Source organism: Gymnoscopelus braueri (genome assembly GCF_963280865.1).
Source record: "Gymnoscopelus braueri genome assembly, chromosome: 7".
In the NCBI taxonomy this organism is placed as follows: Eukaryota; Metazoa; Chordata; class Actinopteri; order Myctophiformes; family Myctophidae; genus Gymnoscopelus; species Gymnoscopelus braueri.
Window position 1 is genome coordinate 51,123,676 of NC_137608.1, and position 14,416 is coordinate 51,138,091.

Genomic DNA, 14,416 nt, shown 5'->3' on the forward strand with positions numbered 1-14,416 from the left:
CGTATAAAGAGGTCATGATGGGACTGGATGGTGAAGTGATGGTGTACGCAGACTACAACAAAGGGAAGGTGGTGGAGCCTCAGCCTCCGTTTGTAGATCATATGACCTACCCTGCAGACACTTATGGTTATGCTGTGGGTCAGCAGGACTACTGCAAATCCGAGCTGGACACCGTTCGCACTGCCTTGAAGAAACCACCAGTGAAAGGTACATGAATACTATTAACACAATAGTTATTAACTAAAACGGTTAAATATATACACACACACGCACACACACACACACACACGCACACACACAAACACACGCGCACACACACACACACACACACACACACACACACACACACACACACACACACACACACACACACACACACGCACACACGCACACACACACTTTAATTTATTTATTTAGGACTTTCAATTAAAAGACATGAATCATGTCAAAATCCAAGATGATACGATTATACAAAAGTTACCATCAAAATAAAACATATCAAAATTAGGGCTGGGACTCGATTATAAAAAACAATCTAATTAATTAGAGGCTTTGTAATTAATGAATCGCATATTTTACCTGAGAACAGTGAGAAGCAATTTTTTCAAATGGATTTTGGTACGTCTTTACTCAAGTACTGTACTTAAGTACAATTTTGAGGTATTTGTACTTTACGCAAGTATTTCAAATTTCTAATACTTTTACTTCTACTCCACTACATCTCAGAGGCAAATATTGTACTTGTACTCGACTACAATTATTTGAAAACTCTAATTACTAGTTACTTTGTAGATTTTGATTATTATTACAAGACATATGTCTTGTAATAATAATCAAATGGCCATACTTTTCAAATGGCCATATCGGGCTGAAGTGGTTACTGTATATACAGTAACCACTTCAGCCCGATATGGCCATTTGAAAATAGCCGATCTACAAGCGTGACGCATTGTGAGCTTGTAGATCTGCTATTTTCAAAATAATTGTATAGGTATTGTGAAAACTTGAAATGTGAGATTTTGTATAATGAGTACTTTTACTTTTGGTACTTTAAGTACATTTTGATGCAAATACTTTGATTACTCAAGTATTTTGAATTCCGGACTTTTAATTGTAACAGAGTAGCCTATTTATTGCAGTATTGATACTTTAAAATATTTGTGTACTTTTTCCACCACTGAAGGCTGGTAGAGTGTGTTGTTACTGTTGTTTTATGGTCGTTTAATTTATCAATTAATAAGACAGACAGACAGACAGACAGACAGACAGACAGAGTCCTTGTTTACTCAGCCATGTGTAGTGGAATGCAGCGAGCTGGGATTGAGAATCCCACTCGCCAGTCCGACGTGTTACCAGTCATGCCAATAGGGCTGAGCCCAATTGGCAGGTCTGTTGCACCCCGTTTCTGGCTAATTTGACTGTGGGGGCTACACATGCTAGACAATTGGACACATAGAGAAACACAACTTAAATGGTAGCTCAATCTCATTGTATTTAAGATATTCAATATACATTCAAAATATTTCAATGCCAGATTTCACATGCCTGAACCTATTTTAGACTTTATGTAGTGACATATTTGGCCGATGGGGGGCAGTTAGCCTAGTGTTGATAATATACAGATGATAATAAAACTGAACATTAATGACATTTTTAATTGTCTATTTCCAGATGGATATGTGTTCTATGACGCTCACCGCTGTGTGTTTAACTCCAGTGAGCTGAAGGACATACAGTTCATATACTCAAAGAATTTCGATGGTGATGAGTACCTCAGGTGGGACAGTAGAGTAGATCAGTGGGTTGGATACACTGAGCTTGGTGTGAAGAACGCAGAGCGCCTCAATAAAGATCCTACAACACTGCGTGTGATGAGAGCACAACCAGAGGCATTCTGCAAACCCAACATTGAGATCTACTACTCCAATGTTCTGAACAAGAGAGGTGAGCTGATCTCAGAGCAGCACTCAACACTCATCACCTCATAAACTATAACATGAAATCACATGATTCTATTCAGAGATGATTAATGGTGTTAATATTGATCTGATAATAAATATTACATATTTCTTTATCTGCTGAGAAACATTTCAGATCCTCTTGATTTATACTGTATCCTAACACGCTGTCACGCATGGAAATAGCAGATCTACAAGCTCACAGCATGTGGTGTCAGCATCGTACACCGAGTATAAATGAAACATATAGATCTAGGCTATGAGCGTTTTCACCTACATGTAATGACCTGCAGTGGTGTAAAGTAACTAAGTACATTTAGTCAAGTACTGTAGCCTACATAAGTACAATTTTGAGGTACTATTACTTTACTGGAGTATTTCCAATTGTCTATACTTTTACTTCTGCTCCACTACATCTCAGAGGCAAATATCATACTTTTACTCCACTACAATTATTTGAAAACTTTAGTTACTAATTACTTTGCAGATATAAATTATTATATTATAAAGCATACATTAACCACTTTAGCCCTATTTTATACCGCTATTTGAAAATAGCCGATCTACAAGCTCACAACGCGCCGCATCGCGACGCATTGTGATCTTGTAGATCTGCTATTTTCAAACATTTTAGTACTTTTACTTTTGGTACTTTAAGTACATTTTGAACTTCTTTTGTACTTTTACTCAAGTCAATTTTGAATTCCGGACTTTTACTTGTAACGGAGTACTTCTGCATTGCAGTAAAATACTTTTACTCGAGTAAAACCTTTGAGTACTTTTTCCACCACTGATGACCTGCCTAAAACAGAGACACCAGGATTAACATTTTTTCTTTTTGTCTTTAAAAAGAACCATGCAGGCTAAAACACACCTCTATACACTTCATTTCATCACCTGATTTTATATTTTAATTATTGTCTTTACTAGTTTGTTTTGTATGTTTTTAATCACAATATTTTACAGGATATTGTTTTGTTTGTTTCTACTCTTGTTCATTTGAGCAATTTTCATTAAATGATATTGCTTGGTTTATTGTTGCTTATATACAGCACTGTGTAACAGTGAATTATTTAATATGTTTAAATTACGTTTAATAAATGCATTCTACTTTGTAGAAAACTGTAGACTATTGTAGAATCTACAGTATTCTATGAAACGTTGTTCTCTGGTGCCATCTGGTGGCCAAACACTGAAACTTACAGTTACAATTAACAACGCAGGCATTTATCAGACGCTCTTAATCCAGAGAGATTCACAGTAAGCAAAGAAAACAAATGCATAGAAATAGTAATCTAGGATCATAGGTAAACCAAGAACCTAGTCTAAACAGTATAATATCAAACAAATAAATAATATGGACTTTGAAACTATCCAAATTGGATGCCAGGTGCCAGGTCTACAATGAACCTGGCACCTGGCATCTGTCTACATAACATGATATCTAAATTACATTTTAAACTTTGCATAAGACTGCAAGGTCATCAAGGCTAGGTCAAGTGCTACGGGCTGAGGTGGAGTCTGAAGAGGAGAAGAGTCTAAGACGTGTGGAGGGTGAGGGGTTGTAGGGTTGTATCAGGTTTGAAGATATGGGGGTGTCATATGGAGGGAGAGGAGAACGGGGGAGAGCCGGGAAATGGGAACATTTTGTCTGGTTGAAGACCAAGTGTGTTGCAGCTTTCTGGATCATTTGGATCTCATTTGGATGATATACAATTATTAATGATAATGACATTTTCCTATGACAGTTATATAATAATAATAATAATAATAATAATAACAATAATAAGGGTGTTCACGGCAGGTAGTGCTCAATGTTAAATGCTATGGCCTGTGAACAGACTAGGCTCGGTGTACACGTAGTCGTTCACTTCCCATAGTTGCTATGGGAAGTGAACACTTGCGACTACCTTTCGTGAACACTTCTATGCCGACTATATTTTCTCAATGGGGGGCAGTGGAGAGCCATAGTCAGCCTAATATTAGAACTATGGGCTGTGTACATTGTGTACACCTCCCATACTATGCTATGGTAAATGGCGTTTACCATCATGTGACCTCCCGGGACGCTGTTTCTCGCCAATTCCCGCCTAGTACAGCCTAGTCCAGCCTATTACAGCCTAGTCCAGCCTAGTCCAGCCTATTATAACCTAGTCCAGCCTAGTCCAGCCTATTATAGCCTAGTCCAGCCTATTAAAGCCTAGTCCAGCCTAGTCCAGCCTATTAAAGCCTAGTCCAGCCTAGTCCCACCTATTATAGCCTAGTCCAGCCTATTACAGCCTAGTCCAGCCTAGTCCAACCTATTCAAGCCTAGTCCAGCTTAGTCCCGCCTATTAAAGCCTAGTCCAGCCTATTACAGCTTAGTCCAGCCTATTACAGCCTAGTCCAGCCTATTACAGCCTAGTACAACCAGTAGAGCCTAGTAGAGCCTAGTTTAACCTAGTCTTAACTAGTCCAGTCTGTTCCATGCTAGTAGAGCCTATATCGCCCTCCCCTAGTCTGTTCCATCAAAAGGCTGGACTATTGCTTAGTCTCTAATAGGCTGTTTTAAGCCTTAGTAGGCTTTTCTAGGCTTTACTGGGCTCTATTAGGCTATAGAAGCCAGTACTTTACTTTGGCCTACAAAGGCTCATGCAAAACAATTGCTCATGAACACACAAGCTATGGCCCGTGTACTCAGTGGTTAGTCCCTATGGTCTGAGTATCTACAGGGCTGACAAGGGACTAGTAAAGCCTAATAGAGAGTATTAGAGTCTGGTACAGCCTAGTAAAATCTAGTCTAGCCTAGTCCAGCCTGTTCCATGCTAGTATAGCCTATACCACCCTCCCCTACTCTGTTCTCCCAACAGGCTGGACTATACTAGTCTTGGGTGCACTAGGCTGTACTGTACTGTACTGTACTAGACTCTACTGGTCTCTAATAGGCTGTTTTAAGCTCTAGTAGGCTTTGCTAGGCTTTACTGGGCTCTATTAGGTTATAGAAGCCAGTACTTTACTGTGGACTACAAAGGCTCATGCGAAACTATTGCTCGTGAACACACAAGCTATGGCCCGTGTACGCAGTGTTTAGTCCCTATGGTCTGAGTATCTAGAGGGCTGACAAGGGACTAGTAAAGCCTAATAGAGAGTATTAGAGTCTGGTACAGCCTAGTACACTCTAGTCTAGCCTAGTCCAGCCTGTTCCATGCTAGTATAGCCTATACCAACCTCCACTACTCTGTTCTCCCAACAGGCTGGACTATACTAGTCTTGGGTGCACTAGGCTGTACTGTACTGTACTGTACTGTACTGTACTGTACTAGACTCTACTGGTCTCTAATAGGCTGTTTTAAGCTCTAGTAGGCTTTGCTAGGCTTTACTGGGCTCTATTAGGCTATAGAAGCCAGTACTTTACTGTGGCCTACAAAGGCTCATGCGAAACTATTGCTCGTGAACACACAAGCTATGGCCCGTGTACGCAGTGTTTAGTCCCTATGGTCTGAGTATCTAGAGGGCTGACAAGGGACTAGTAAAGCCTAATAGAGAGTATTAGAGTCTGGTACAGCCTAGTACACTCTAGTCTAGCCTAGTCCAGCCTGTTCCATGCTAGTATAGCCTATACAAACCTCCACTACTCTGTTCTCCCAACAGGCTGGACTATACTAGTCTTGGGTGCACTAGGCTGTACTGTACTGTACTGTACTGTACTAGACTCTACTGGTCTCTAATAGGCTGTTTTAAGCTCTAGTAGGCTTTGCTAGGCTTTACTGGGCTCTATTAGGCTATAGAAGCCAGTACTTTACTGTGGCCTACAAAGGCTCATGCGAAACTATTGCTCGTGAACACACAAGCTATGGCCCGTGTACGCAGTGTTTAGTCCCTATGGTCTGAGTATCTAGAGGGCTGACAAGGGACTAGTAAAGCCTAATAGAGAGTATTAGAGTCTGGTACAGCCTAGTACACTCTAGTCTAGCCTAGTCCAGCCTGTTCCATGCTAGTATAGCCTATACCAACCTCCACTACTCTGTTCTCCCAACAGGCTGGACTATACTAGTCTTGGGTGCACTAGGCTGTACTGTACTGTACTGTACTGTACTGTACTGTACTGTACTAGACTCTACTGGTCTCTAATAGGCTGTTTTAAGCTCTAGTAGGCTTTGCTAGGCTTTACTGGGCTCTATTAGGCTATAGAAGCCAGTACTTTACTGTGGCCTACAAAGGCTCATGCGAAACTATTGCTCGTGAACACACAAGCTATGGCCCGTGTACGCAGTGTTTAGTCCCTATGGTCTGAGTATCTACAGGGCTGACAAGGGACTAGTAAAGCCTAATAGAGAGTATTAGAGTCTGGTACAGCCTAGTACACTCTAGTCTAGCCTAGTCCAGCCTGTTCCATGCTAGTATAGCCTATACCAACCTCCACTACTCTGTTCTCCCAACAGGCTGGACTATACTAGTCTTGGGTGCACTAGGCTGTACTGTACTGTACTGTACTGTACTGTACTGTACTGTACTGTACTGTACTGTACTGTACTGTACTGTACTGTACTGTACTGTACTAGACTCTACTGGTCTCTAATAGGCTGTTTTAAGCTCTAGTAGGCTTTGCTAGGCTTTACTGGGCTCTATTAGGCTATAGAAGCCAGTACTTTACTGTGGCCTACAAAGGCTCATGCGAAACTATTGCTCGTGAACACACAAGCTATGGCCCGTATATGCAGTGTTTAGTCCCTATGGTCTGAGTATCTAGAGGGCTGACAAGGGACTAGTAAAGCCTAATAGAGAGTATTAGAGTCTGGTACAGCCTAGTACACTCTAGTCTAGCCTAGTCCAGCCTGTTCCATGCTAGTATAGCCTATACCAACCTCCACTACTCTGTTCTCCCAACAGGCTGGACTATACTAGTCTTGGGTGCACTAGGCTGTACTGTACTGTACTGTACTGTACTGTACTGTACTGTACTAGACTCTACTGGTCTCTAATAGGCTGTTTTAAGCTCTAGTAGGCTTTGCTAAGCTTTACTGGGCTCTATTAGGCTATAGAAGCCAGTACTTTACTGTGGCCTACAAAGGCTCATGCGAAACTATTGCTCGTGAACACACAAGCTATGGCCCGTGTACGCAGTGTTTAGTCCCTATGGTCTGAGTATCTAGAGGGCTGACAAGGGAATAGTAAAGCCTAATAGAGAGTATTAGAGTCTGGTACAGCCTAGTACACTCTAGTCTAGCCTAGTCCAGCCTGTTCCATGCTAGTATAGCCTATACCAACCTCCACTACTCTGTTCTCCCAACAGGCTGGACTATACTAGTCTTGGGTGCACTAGGCTGTACTGTACTGTACTGTACTGTACTGTACTGTACTGTACTGTACTAGACTCTACTGGTCTCTAATAGGCTGTTTTAAGCTGTAGTAGGCTTTGCTAGGCTTTACTGGGCTCTATTAGGCTATAGAAGCCAGCACTTTACTTTGGCCTACAAAGGCTCATGCAAAACTATTGCTCGTGAACACACAAGCTATGGCCCGTGTACACAGTGGTTAGTCCATATGGTCTGAGTATACAGGGCTGACAAGGGACTAGTACAGCCTAATAGAGAGTATTAGAGTCTGGTACAGCCTAGTACAACCTAGTATAGCCTAGTCCAGCCTGTTCCATGCTAGTCTAGACTTAGTATAGTGCTTAAAGAGTGACTTTGAGAGCTGTTTTACCGTACAATGTAAGTCAATGAGGAGCAAATTTAGAATTATCAATTTCTAATCAATGGAGCAATTATTTTGTATTTCTTGTCCACCTTTGGAGTTACATCATGGCAAGGTAACTATCCCAAACCTCTACCAAAGTGGTCTTGCCCTTTAAGCAGGTAGGTATTGTCAATAGTCAGAGGGAAGTGGCAGTGTGAGGCAGTGTAGTGTGTAATGTTACTTGGGGGGATATGAATTTGTGGCTGCTGCTCACCCTCCTGGTGGGAAAAACTTCATTAAAGTTGGGTTCGGGTTAGTTGGCTCGCCATCATGATCCTTTTTCTTATCAAGAAAAGTAACCTGGCCAATTCAATCAGATTCATGCAGGCACAGCCAGCATGTTGTGCCAGCAGTCAGTTTGGGTGGAAATCTCAGAGTAGTGTGCACCTCACTCTGCTACTGCAGACTGTGTCTGCTTCATGCAATTATTGGCAATTGCAAGCACTGGTGTGACTGATTGATTGAGTGAGTGAGTGAGACTGAGTGTGTGTGTGACTGTGTGTGTGACTCTGTCAGTGACACACAGACAGCAGTGACACAAACCTTTTGAAAACCTTTTGAAACCTGGGTTACATCAGCCCTGTAGATACTCAGACCTTATTAGAGTCTGGTACAGCCTAGTACACTCTAGTCTAGCCTAGTCCAGCCTGTTCCATGCTAGTATAGCCTATACCAACCTCCACTACTCTGTTCTCCCAACAGGCTGGACTATACTAGTCTTGGGTGCACTAGGCTGTACTGTACTGTACTGTACTAGACTCTACTGGTCTCTAATAGGCTGTTTTAAGCTCTAGTAGGCTTTGCTAGGCTTTACTGGGCTCTATTAGGCTATAGAAGCCAGTACTTTACTTTGGCCTACAAAGGCTCATGCAAAACTATTGCTCGTGAACACACAAGCTATGGCCCGTGTACACAATGGTTAGTCCCTATGGTCTGAGTATCTACAGGGCTGACAAGGGACTAGTAAAGCCTAATAGAGAGTATTAGAGTCTGGTACAGCCTAGTACAATCTAGTCTAGCCTAGTCCAGCCTGTTCCATGCTAGTATAGCCTATACCACTCTCCCCTAGTCTTTTCTCCCAACAGGCTGGACTATACTAGTCTTGGGTACACTAGGCTGTACTGTACTGTACTATACTAGACTCTACTGGTCTCTAATAGGCTGTTTTAAGCTCTAGTAGGCTTTGCTAGGCTTTACTGGGCTCTATTAGGCTATAGAAGGCAGTACTTTTCTTTGGCCTACAAAGGCTCATGCAAAACTATTGCTCGTGAACACACAAGCTATGGCCCGTGTACACAGTGGTTAGTCCCTATGGTTTGAGTATCTAGAGGGCTGACAAGGGACTAGTAAAGCCTAATAGAGAGTATTAGAGTCTGGTACAGCCTAGTACAACCTAGTCTAGCCTAGTCCAGCCTGTTCCATGCTAGTCTAGACTTAGTATAGTGCTTAAAGAGTGACTTTGAGAGCTGTTTTACCGTACAATGTAAGTCAATGAGGAGCAAATTTAGAATTATCAATTTCTAATCAATGGAGCAATTATTTTTGATTTCTTGTCCACCTTTGGAGTTACATCATGGCAAGGTAACTACACAACCCAAACCTCTACCAAAGTGGTCTTGCCCTTTAAGCAGGTAGGTATTGTCAATAGTCAGAGGGAAGTGGCAGTGTGAGGCAGTGTAGTGTGTAATGTTACTTGGGGGGATATGAATGTGTGGCTGCTGCTCACCCTCCTGGTAGGAAAAACTTCATTAAAGTTGGGTTCGGGTTAGTTGGCTCGCCATCATGATCCTTTTTCTTATCAAGAAAAGTAACCTGGCCAATTCAATCAGATTCATGCAGGCACAGCCAGCATGTTGTGCGAGCAGTCAGTTTGGGTGGAAATCTCAGAGTAGTGTGCACCTCACTCTGCTACTGCAGACTGTCTCTGCTTCATGCAATTATTGGCAATTGCAAGCACTGGTGTGACTGATTGATTGAGTGAGTGAGACTGAGTGTGTGTGTGACTGTGTTTGTGACTCTGTCAGTGACACACAGACAGCAGTGACACAAACCTTTCGAAAACCTTTTGAAACCTGGGTTACATCAGCCCTGTAGATACTCAGACCATTTGGATTAACCACTGTGTAAACAGGCAATAGTTTGTGTGTGCACGACCAATAGTTTCGCATGAACATTTGTAGGCCAAAGTAAAGTACTGCCTTCTATAGCCTAATAGAGCCCAGTACAGCCTAGCAAAGCCTACTAGAGCTGAAAGCAGACTATTAGAGCCCAGCAGAGACTAGTACAGTAAAGCCTAGTACACCCAGGTCTAGCCTACTCCAGCCTGTTGGGGGAACAGAATAGGGGAGGGGGTACCAGGCTATGCTAGGACTGATAAGGCTGGACTAGGATAGACTAGATTGTACTAGGCTGTACCAGACTCTAATACTCTCTATTAGGCTGTACTAGTCCCTTGTCAGCCCTGTAGATACTCAGACCATAGGGACTAACCACTGTGTACACGGGCCATAGCTTGTGTGTTCACGAGCAATAGTTTTGCATGAACCTTTGTAGGCCAAAGTAAAGTACTGCCTTCTATAGCCTAATAGAGCCCAGTAAAGCCTAGCAAAGCCTACTAGAGCTTAAAACAGCCTATTAGAGACCAGTAGAGTCTAGTACAGTACAGTACAGTACAGCCTAGTGCACCCAAGACTAGTATAGTCCAGCCTGTTGGGAGAACAGAGTAGTGGAGGTTGGTATAGGCTATACTAGCATGGAACAGGCTGGACTAGGCTAGACTAGAGTGTACTAGGCTGTACCAGACTCTAATACTCTCTATTAGGCTTTACTAGTCCCTTGTCAGCCCTTTAGATACTCAGACCATAGGGACTAAACACTGTGTACACGGGCCATAGCTTGTGTGTTCACGAGCAATAGTTTTGCAAGAGCCTTTGTAGGCCAAAGTAAAGTACTGGCTTCTATAGCCTAATAGAGCCCAGTAAAGCCTAGCAAAGCCTACTAGAGCTTAAAACAGCCTATTAGAGACCAGTAGAGTCTAGTACAGTACAGTACAGTACAGTACAGCCTAGTGCACCCAAGACTAGTATAGTCCAGCCTGTTGGGAGAACAGAGTAGTGGAGGTTGGTATAGGCTATACTAGCATGGAACAGGCTGGACTAAGCTAGACTAGAGTGTACTAGGCTGTACCAGACTCTAATACTCTCTATTAGGCTTTACTAGTCCCTTGTCAGCCCTTTAGATACTCAGACCATAGGGACTAAACACTGTGTACACGGGCCATAGCTTGTGTGTTCACGAGCAATAGTTTTGCAAGAGCCTTTGTAGGCCAAAGTAAAGTACTGGCTTCTATAGCCTAATAGAGCCCAGTAAAGCCTAGCAAAGCCTACTAGAGCTTAAAACAGCCTATTAGAGACCAGTAGAGTCTAGTACAGTACAGTACAGTACAGCCTAGTGCACCCAAGACTAGTATAGTCCAGCCTGTTGGGAGAACAGAGTAGGGGAGGTTGGTATAGGCTATACTAGCATGGAACAGGCTGGACTAGGCTAGACTAGAGTGTACTAGGCTGTACCAGACTCTAATATTCTCTATTAGGCTTTACTAGTCCCTTGTCAGCCCTTTAGATACTCAGACCATAGGGACTAACCACTGTGTACACGGGCCATAGCTTGTGTGTTCACGAGCAATAGTTTTGCAAGAGCCTTTGTAGGCCAAAGTAAAGTACTGCCTTCTATAGCCTAATAGAGCCCAGTAAAGCCTAGCAAAGCCTACTAGAGCTTAAAACAGCCTATTAGAGACCAGTAGAGTCTAGTACAGTACAGTATAGTACAGCCTAGTGCACCCAAGACTAGTATAGTCCAGCCTGTTGGGAGAACAGAGTAGTGGAGGTTGGTATAGGCTATACTAGCATGGAACAGGCTGGACTAGGCTAGACTAGAGTGTACTAGGCTGTACCAGACTCTAATACTCTCTATTAGGCTTTACTAGTCCCTTGTCAGCCCTTTAGATACTCAGACCATAGGGACTAAACACTGTGTACACGGGCCATAGCTTGTGTGTTCACGAGCAATAGTTTTGCAAGAGCCTTTGTAGGCCAAAGTAAAGTACTGGCTTCTATAGCCTAATAGAGCCCAGTAAAGCCTAGCAAAGCCTATTAGAGCTTAAAACAGCCTATTAGAGACCAGTAGAGTCTAGTACAGTACAGTACAGTACAGCCTAGTGCACCCAAGACTAGTATAGTCCAGCCTGTTGGGAGAACAGAGTAGGGGAGGTTGGTATAGGCATGGAACAGGCTGGACTAGGCTAGACTAGAGTGTACTAGGCTGTACCAGACTCTAATACTCTCTATTAGGCTTTACTAGTCCCTTGTCAGCCCTTTAGATACTCAGACCATAGGGACTAAACACTGTGTACACGGGCCATAGCTTGTGTGTTCACGAGCAATAGTTTTGCAAGAGCCTTTGTAGGCCAAAGTAAAGTACTGGCTTCTATAGCCTAATAGAGCCCAGTAAAGCCTAGCAAAGCCTACTAGAGCTTAAAATAGCCTATTAGAGACCAGTAGAGTCTAGTACAGTACAGTACAGTACAGTACAGCCTAGTGCACCCAAGACTAGTATAGTCCAGCCTGTTGGGAGAACAGAGTAGTGGAGGTTGGTATAGGCTATACTAGCATGGAACAGGCTGGACTAGGCTAGACTAGAGTGTACTAGGCTGTACCAGACTCTAATACTCTCTATTAGGCTTTACTAGTCCCTTGTCAGCCCTTTAGATACTCAGACCATAGGGACTAAACACTGTGTGCACGGGCCATAGCTTGTGTGTTCACGAGCAATAGTTTTGCAAGAGCCTTTGTAGGCCAAAGTAAAGTACTGGCTTCTATAGCCTAATAGAGCCCAGTAAAGCCTAGCAAAGCCTACTAGAGCTTAAAACAGCCTATTAGAGACCAGTAGAGTCTAGTACAGTACAGTACAGTACAGTACAGCCTAGTGCACCCAAGACTAGTATAGTCCAGCCTGTTGGGAGAACAGAGTAGTGGAGGTTGGTATAGGCTATCCTAGCATGGAACAGGCTGGACTAGGCTAGACTAGAGTGTACTAGGCTGTACCAGACTCTAATACTCTCTATTAGGCTTTACTAGTCCCTTGTCAGCCCTTTAGATACTCAGACCATAGGGACTAAACACTGTGTACACGGGCCATAGCTTGTGTGTTCACGAGCAATAGTTTTGCAAGAGCCTTTGTAGGCCAAAGTAAAGTACTGGCTTCTATAGCCTAATAGAGCCCAGTAAAGCCTAGCAAAGCCTATTAGAGCTTAAAACAGCCTATTAGAGACCAGTAGAGTCTAGTACAGTACAGTACAGTACAGTACAGCCAGGTGCACCCAAGACTAGTATAGTCCAGCCTGTTGGGAGAACAGAGTAGGGGAGGTTGGTATAGGCTATACTAGCATGGAACAGGCTGGACTAGGCTACACTAGAGTGTACTAGGCTGTACCAGACTCTAATACTCTCTATTAGGCTTTACTAGTCCCTTGTCAGCCCTTTAGATATTCAGACCATAGGGACTAAACACTGTGTACACGGGCCATAGCTTGTGTGTTCACGAGCAATAGTTTTGCAAGAGCCTTTGTAGGCCAAAGTAAAGTACTGGCTTCTATAGCCTAATAGAGCCCAGTAAAGCCTAGCAAAGCCTATTAGAGCTTAAAACAGCCTATTAGAGACCAGTAGAGTCTAGTACAGTACAGTACAGTACAGCCTAGTGCACCCAAGACTAGTATAGTCCAGCCTGTTGGGAGAACAGAGTAGGGGAGGTTGGTATAGGCTATACTAGCATGGAACAGGCTGGACTAGGCTAGACTAGAGTGTACTAGGCTGTACCAGACTCTAATACTCTCTATTAGGCTTTACTAGTCCCTTGTCAGCCCTTTAGATACTCAGACCATAGGGACTAAACACTGTGTACACGGGCCATAGCTTGTGTGTTCACGAGCAATAGTTTTGCAAGAGCCTTTGTAGGCCAAAGTAAAGTACTGGCTTCTATAGCCTAATAGAGCCCAGTAAAGCCTAGCAAAGCCTACTAGAGCTTAAAACAGCCTATTAGAGACCAGTAGAGTCTAGTACAGTACAGTACAGTAAAGCCTAGTGCACCCAAGACTAGTATAGTCCAGCCTGTTGGGAGAACAGAGTAGGGGAGGTTGGTATAGGCTATACTAACATGGAACAGGCTGGACTAGGCTAGACTAGAGTGTACTAGGCTGTACCAGACTCTAATACTCTCTATTAGGCTTTACTAGTCCATTGTCAGCCCTTTAGATACTCAGACCATAGGGACTAAACACTGTGTACACGGGCCATAGCTTGTGTGTTCACGAGCAATAGTTTTGCAAGAGCCTTTGTAGGCCAAAGTAAAGTACTGGCTTCTATAGCCTAATAGAGCCCAGTAAAGCCTAGCAAAGCCTACTAGAGCTTAAAACAGCCTATTAGAGACCAGTAGAGTCTAGTACAATACAGTACAGTACAGCCTAGTGCACCCAAGACTAGTATAGTCCAGCCTGTTGGGAGAACAGAGTAGTGGAGGTTGGTATAGGCTATACTAGCATGGAACAGGCTGGACTAGGCTAGACTAGAGTGTACTAGGCTGTACCAGACTCTAATACTCTCTATTAGGCTTTACTAGTCCCTTGTCAGCCCTTTAGATACTCAGACCATAGGGACTAAACACTGTGTACACGGGCCATAGCTTGT

General features: G+C 43.1%; 1 protein-coding gene across 2 annotated transcripts in view; it reads left to right on the top strand.

Annotated features, from left to right (window-relative positions):
• The window catches only part of LOC308087920 (H-2 class II histocompatibility antigen, E-S beta chain-like), a 53,885-nt gene that overhangs the window by 1,791 nt on the left and 37,678 nt on the right, over positions 1 to 14,416 (top strand). For both annotated transcript variants that reach the window (XM_080432169.1, XM_080432168.1), the window contains exons 2-3: positions 1 to 207; positions 1,672 to 1,944. The exon at positions 1 to 207 is cut by the window's left edge and continues 51 nt beyond it. In XM_080432169.1, the coding sequence (XP_080288295.1) occupies positions 1 to 207; positions 1,672 to 1,944 (480 nt within the window). The remainder of the gene's footprint in view (positions 208 to 1,671; positions 1,945 to 14,416) is intronic.